A 6,935-nucleotide genomic window follows, 5' to 3' on the forward strand; every position below is an offset into this window, starting at 1 on the left:
TGTTGTTGTATTGATGTGCCACGTGGTACGCCCCTATTGGAGCTCAATAGGTGGCTTGTAAGGGCTCAGGCTAATCTACCTTTGGCCAGGTAATTTAGCACCGAGTGAGGGCTACGGCTCGAGATTAATGGAGGGATATAAGATAGTTTTTGTGTGTATTGTAATATTTCTTATATTTGTTGAAATTATATTTTTTTAATTCTTACTTAATAAGCACACACTTAACTGTTTGTATATACTATCATAAATTGGCTATGGTTACTGGGACTTTTGAGTCTCATTATGTGGTTAATAATTTTTAGGAGAAGAGCCACGAGTGACACGTGGAGGAGTCCCAGAGGCTTAGTAGCATAGATCCACTGTCTCTTTTAGGTATTTGATTTATGATTTATAATGTGTTATGTTGCCAATATTAGAGCTTTTTGTTTATTGACAATTATATGAATATATAAATGTAATTATACCTTTCAAACTATTTATATTTTTGGTACATTTTGGATGACTGTAATTTTAATATTTGGTTTACTTTGAATTTGTTAAAATGGCATGATTATGAGGCCAAATAACTGGTTTGTTTTAAAAATTGACTAAATTATTTATTTTACTTGTTAGGAGTATAAGGATGGACAAATGTGATTTAGTTTACTTGTTGGGAGTATAAGGATGGACAAATGTGATTTAGCCTAATGGCATGTAGGAGGTAAAAATTTATCTGAAATGTTGTATTGTGCAAGTTTAAGCCAATTATAAAATATTTTTATATTGAATTTATTGATATAAAATATGTTGGGTGGCTGTAACCCAACTATGGTTGAGTTAAATTATAAAAAATAAAAAAATTTGGTGTGTTACACATAATACCTTAATCTTTAGAAAATTCACATAAAGGGAGAGGAAGAGGTGTAAGAAACTTACTCAAAGCTAAGTCTTGCTTCAAATACTTCTAAAATGATCTTAAGGTCGAGCCCTAGCACCCACTAGTCATTGCTCGTCGCCTCTTCACATTCTCTCTTTCCCTTTTTTGAGTTTCAGTCTGATTTCACAAATTGATAAGTGTAAATTTTGCACGTGTGCCATGGCGCATGGCACAGAAAGTCTCCTTTACGATTTAAATCTCCCTCTAAACCACAGCCTACTCGAACTTCAATCTAACCCTCTTCTAAGACTGTCCAATGATCCAATAGCTACATTAGTCTCCCAAAAACATTGTTAAGTAATAATTTATTTAACTTGACTAAATTACCCTTATAAGTACTGGAAATTTCAGAATAAAAATCTAGGATGTTACAACCACATGCTTTACCACCTACACACAGTGACAAATCTTTAGGGGAGGGCAAGGTGTGCCATTGCCCTTTCCCCCAACACTTTCATGTTTTGCTATAATTTCTAGGTATTTTACTTGTAAAAAACACTGAATAATTTTTTGCCCTCCCTTTCCTCTCTTATTTTCCCATTCTTACCCACAAGTACCTCATCCTAGATTCATCCTAGCCTGCACACAATCACATAACCAAGTTATAGGAGAAACAAAAGACTCGACTTGCTTAAGATCATTTACATGATGTAATGAAATTGGGTGGTATAGTTGAAGCCACCTTATGCAATGCCCTCTTGATAAGGCTAGAGATATAGTCAAATGGTAAAAGATGCTTGTAGATGTGACTATGTGACCATGAAAATTCTAACTGAATGGCTTTCTGTAATTGGTGAAATGAAAAAAATTGAAAACTTTTTTCCAAGGGTACAAGGTTTCCTCTCGTATAGTAGGATGTGATGTAAAATTTCATATTGGTACTTGTTTTAATATAGAAGAGCCAATACTAGCATGAAATTGTCTAAATTTGATGAACATGTTCTTGTTAACTCAATGAAAGCATGTTATTATTTATGAAGCTTTTATTGTACAAATTTTGTCGTTAACTTTTGCACATTTAGGAACTTTATATAGACGAACCTTGTGTTGTTAACATACAAATATTGTCATGTTATTTATGAATGTTCTATTTTAAATTTCACTACAGTAACTAGTACATTATAGTCATACTAATACATACAAATAGTGTATTAAGTAAGGACTTTGTATTGTTAATATATGAACATTTTGTTGCAATTTATGAATGTTATGTTGTAAATTCCACTTGTGCAAATTGTACATTATTCTTGAGCTACTAAACCACATAACAATATATAAAGTAAGTACCTTGTATTGTTAATATAGACCTTTTCATTTTATTTACGGATATTCAGTTGTATTTACTTTGATTTTATCAACTGCTAGTTCATCTATTGATAACAAAAGGTTCATATATTAATAAATCTATGTTCATATTTGCAAGGAAAGGTCTATATATTCACAAGCAAAGGTTTGAAATTGATAAGTTCATATTGGCAAAGTTCAAATTAAGGAAATGATGATTAAAATAATCAATCTCTTGTAAGAACCTACAATGAACAAATTAATCTAAGAAAATATCTATGTACATAAATCCAACTTTTATTTTCTACAACTGAACATTTAATATAAACAAGTCAACATTCATGTTTTCACAATACATAGTCCAGTGTTTTTAAGAAAGTGTTATCATGATAATGGACAAGTCATGAATTTCTCAATTCATATGTAAACATTCAAGATAAACAAGTAAATCATCATGATTTTACTACAAACAATTCACTCCAAAACATCTGCTAGAGTTCAACAAACAAACCAAATTGTACTAGTAGCCTAGTCATAGCAAATTTTCAAAATTTACAACTAAACATTCAATTTTAACATGACAACATCACTATTTGCACATGTAATCCAATTTTTCATGGCAATGCTATTTTTTCTTTGGTCAGAACAAATAATCATAACTAACAACGTTTTGTATAAATCTTGCATAAAGTAATTTACACATTTATACAAAATTTATACATATTATTTTCAAAATGTATAAATTACATAGACCTTTTTGTTATAAATAATTGAGAAAACATAATCTTTGATCCTCATAGTTTTATTAAATTTTATTTTTAGTTCCTATATTTTTTTTAGTGTTTTCAGTCCCTATAGGAACTAAAATTATTAAAAAATAAAAATTATAGGGATATGAGAAAGAAAGGTCACCAAATCTTTCTAAAATTACAGAGACTAAAAACACTAAAAACAAAAAAAAACTAAAAACAAAATACAATAAAATTATAAAGATCAAATATTATATTTTTACTAAATAATTGGATTTTTTTTGTTATTTATGAACTCTTTGTTGTTAATTTTCTTTGGTAAACTTGTAATCTTTCTGTTGTTAATTGGACTTTTATTTTTATTTTTTTGGTTAATTTTTATAGAATTTTATAAATACATGGACCTTTTGTTGTAAATAATTGGACTTGCATTGTTTTGGCCAGTACATGATTTTATTACCCCTTTTTGCTCAAAATGCTGCGAACCGGAGTCTGGAAAGCAAAGAAGGCAAATTGCATTTTTCGCCCAACAAAACTTGATTTGGCTTCTGATTAATTTAATCCATGAAACCTTACTGAGCTATAGCTTTACCCCATCATTCATCGTCAAGTTGTTCACAAAACAGTAACCCCTATTTCTGAAAATAGAAACACTTGAAACAGAGCGGAAGAATAGAGATAAATGGGTGTCTATGGAAACTTAATAGGCTATGATTGTACGAGTCCAGGAAGAAGCTGTAAATGGACAGTGGAGTCCATGAATCAGTGCTCAAAGAATACTCCTCCACACCATTTATAATGCGTCGATCACCATATTTCGTCATCGTCCACATCCTTAAAGCCTTGTAATCATTCGTCTGAGAATCATATCCCATGGCAACAACAAAAGTAAACGAAGAAACATCCCAGATTGAGGTTCAGCGACGTCAGGAGGAAGTTAAATGCTAGAGAAAATTTACGTGGTTTCGTGAAGCAGATTCTCGAACGATGTGTTTTGTTTTCTAGATCAAGGCTAATTTAGTCTTTCAGCTTTTGAAATTTATTGCAAATGAGACTTTGGGCTTGTAAAGCATTTTCAAGATTTATTGGACTTTGAGAGCAATTACTTTTAGGGCCTTTTATGAGATTCTCCCAAAATCAAGCGTCAAAAACTAAGATTTTCGTTTTTCAAAAATCTGTCAGCGAAACTTAACACAATTAAATCCCACAATTTCTATTAACCGTTGTTATTTTGTTATAACTTAATAGTTATTATTTTACTACATTAATACTCAATTGTGCTATGAAACACAACTCACTTGAAATTTTTTCTCATAAAAAAACACTCCCTCTGTAAGCGGTTCAATATTATGAAGTATTTGTTAAATATCATGCTAAAAATATAAGGTATTTAACTTTTTTAAGGAGTAATTTATAAAAAAAATTAAAAAAATATTTTTAATTAGAAGTGTAATTGTTAAATCAATACATTTTTTAACAGAGATATTATGTTAAATAAGAGTAAACATAAAAAAATAATTTTAAAGGTAATTAATAAATTTATGGAAATGTATAATTTTGATTAAATATGTCAGAAAGAACAAATATAAATTTAATTTAGCAACGATGAAAGAACTCAAAGAAAAGCATTACAAATAATTGAACCACATGGTGAAGTTTTTAAATTGCTATCCTGGATAGGTGCTTTTATTCTTTTTCAAAACAGTGATGTGATAAAGGATGACCCTACTGGGATTAAGATGCTATTAGGTTTTGTTTTGCATATAATATATCAACAAGTGGGGTAGCAGTGGAGCTTTTTGCTCTTGTGAGGATATTATCAGGAAGATTCTCCATTATGCTAATGGACCAACAGGACATGTGAAAAGTGGGCTTATTTCCTTCTTAGTTGTTCCCCAATTATAAGACAAGGATGGGATTAATTAACATCATAATGAATTGATGGAGGTGATATGATCTTTCCGTGTTCCTTCAATTATTTGGTCTTACCAACCTTTTAAAGTCGGATTGGATTAAATTTGCATATTCAAAAAAAAAAATCTAAAAAAAAAAGGACGAAGGGTCTGCTTGGAAAACTGTCACAATTAATCTCCAAGGCCAAACATAATTATGTAAGGGCAAAATTGATCTTACTTAAAATCATGATTGTAAATCAAATTTTTTCAAGCTCCAATTTCAACCTAACATCCAGCTTAATTTTTTCCCCTACCACCATGTCCAGTCTAATTTAACATTTAAACACACCTGATCTACATAAATATCACGGTCAATAACAGTCAGTTATCAATTGTGATAATAAAAAAACTGATTTACTTGATTTTGAATATAAAACAATTTTCTAAATATTTTTCGCATGGTTATCTAAGATTTTCAATGCTATTTAATTATATTCCACTATTGTTGAGCTTAATTGAAAGAGTAACTTTTTTTAAAATATATATATATATATATAGAGAGAGAGAGAGAGAGAGAGACCCCAACCTAAAATTTCATGGCAAAGTCATCATAATTCTTTTCACGCCGATGCTTATGTATCTGCACACAATTAAATCATGTTCTTAAGCTAAAGAATGAATATGAGCACGTTAAAGTCGAGAAAAACACAGAACAGCTTTACGCGTCATTGACCTTGCCCGCTTCTAGGATGGAGCTCGCGTCCGACTACGAAGTCTCGCGGAACAGTGTGGGTGGTGCATTCAGCTAATCTTGGGCCCCACTTTTCGACGGGGAAACCATTATGCCCTGCCTCTGCTCTGCATATAAGCAACTACGCCCGCTCTCTCCCCCTCTACCTTGCATTCCCAGCGCTTATTCGAGCAGTTTGCCATCTCGAGATTTTTCTTCAGGTTGTATTCGATTCTGACGAGTCCCCCATGTCTCTCTCTCTCGCTTAACTGTTTGGTTGCTAGGGCAAGTGTTTGAAACTGCAAAGTTTGCAACTTTTTTTCCAGTTTGCGTTTCCCGTTCTTTGGTGGTAGTCATCGATGCTGCTTTATTCTACAACTCTAACTCTCTGTGGCTCCACACATAGATTAGCAATTTTGAATTGTTTATTGGGGTTCAATATTTTGGTGTGGTTTAGGATAAGCAGCTTCTGTAGTTCCCTTAAACAGGAACACGGGTATAAGATGGGGAATTTTGAGTTAATTTTGCAGATTTCTTCTCATTTTGCACTTTTAACACCGATGGTACTCTGTTGCTGTGATTTTTATGGCGCAGAAAAAGAACAAGGATAGAGTGGAAGATCCCAGAAGATGACGTCAGTTTCGGGAGGAAGCTCAACGTTGAATCCTAATGCTCCTCTTTACATTCCCACCGCCTTTCGCCAAGTGGAGGATTTTTCTCCAGAATGGTGGCAACTGGTAACAACGTTTCCCTGGTATCATGACTACTGGCTCAGCCACCAGGACGAGGAAGGTTTTTACGACAATACAGAGCATGAATTCGACATCAATAGCATCACTAATCTGCTGCCTGATACATTTGATTTTGACGTCGGTGAAGATTCTTTTATGATGGAAGTTCAGCCTGAGGAATCTATTCAATCTTCTGAATCTCAAGGAAAGGTCCCCTAGAATAGGAGATCACCTTACTTCAAGCAATAAGTTTGAATTTCTTAAACTCACACTTATTGATTCATGATTCAGAGGTAAGAGGGTCCGACACTTGAGTTGAAGCAGAGCATGCAGGGAAGCTTTCAACATGAGCCCACGGATGGCTTTTAGCAGCTTGGATGGTTCCTTTAGATATTTACAATATTATCTGTATCTTCTAGCCTTTACTTAATTGCTACATAGCAAGGTTTAAAATTTCTGTTCAAAAAGAGTACGGAGAAGAATTGTTCAAAGCCTCTTGAAGGGCTACTTTTACCCCCACCCCCCACTCAAGGATTAAGATGAAAAAGCGGGAAAAAAGGATAGTTGTTTCTTGTATGAATAAATCTCGCGTGGTGTCGGGGCTACTGAATACATAAGCTAATATTAGAC

General features: G+C 32.8%; 1 protein-coding gene across 1 annotated transcript; it reads left to right on the forward strand.

The window, feature by feature from the left end:
- Positions 1–5,801: 5,801 nt before the first annotated feature.
- LOC129305835 (protein EARLY RESPONSIVE TO DEHYDRATION 15-like) lies at positions 5,802–6,881 on the forward strand. The gene has a single exon (XM_054945979.1). The coding sequence runs from the start codon at positions 6,204–6,206 to the stop codon at positions 6,522–6,524; it is 321 nt and encodes a 106-aa protein (XP_054801954.1). The 5' UTR covers positions 5,802–6,203; the 3' UTR covers positions 6,525–6,881.
- Positions 6,882–6,935: the final 54 nt, after the last annotated feature.

Source organism: Prosopis cineraria, unplaced genomic scaffold (assembly GCF_029017545.1).
Source record: "Prosopis cineraria cultivar Desert tree isolate PC_DT_omini unplaced genomic scaffold, ASM2901754v1 PC3, whole genome shotgun sequence".
Classification (NCBI taxonomy): Eukaryota; Viridiplantae; Streptophyta; class Magnoliopsida; order Fabales; family Fabaceae; genus Prosopis; species Prosopis cineraria.

Excerpts from the sequence above, each read along its gene's own strand:
- LOC129305835 (XM_054945979.1), top strand. The coding sequence starts at position 6,204 with ATGACGTCAGTTTCGGGAGGAAGCTCAACGTTGAATCCTAATGCTCCT.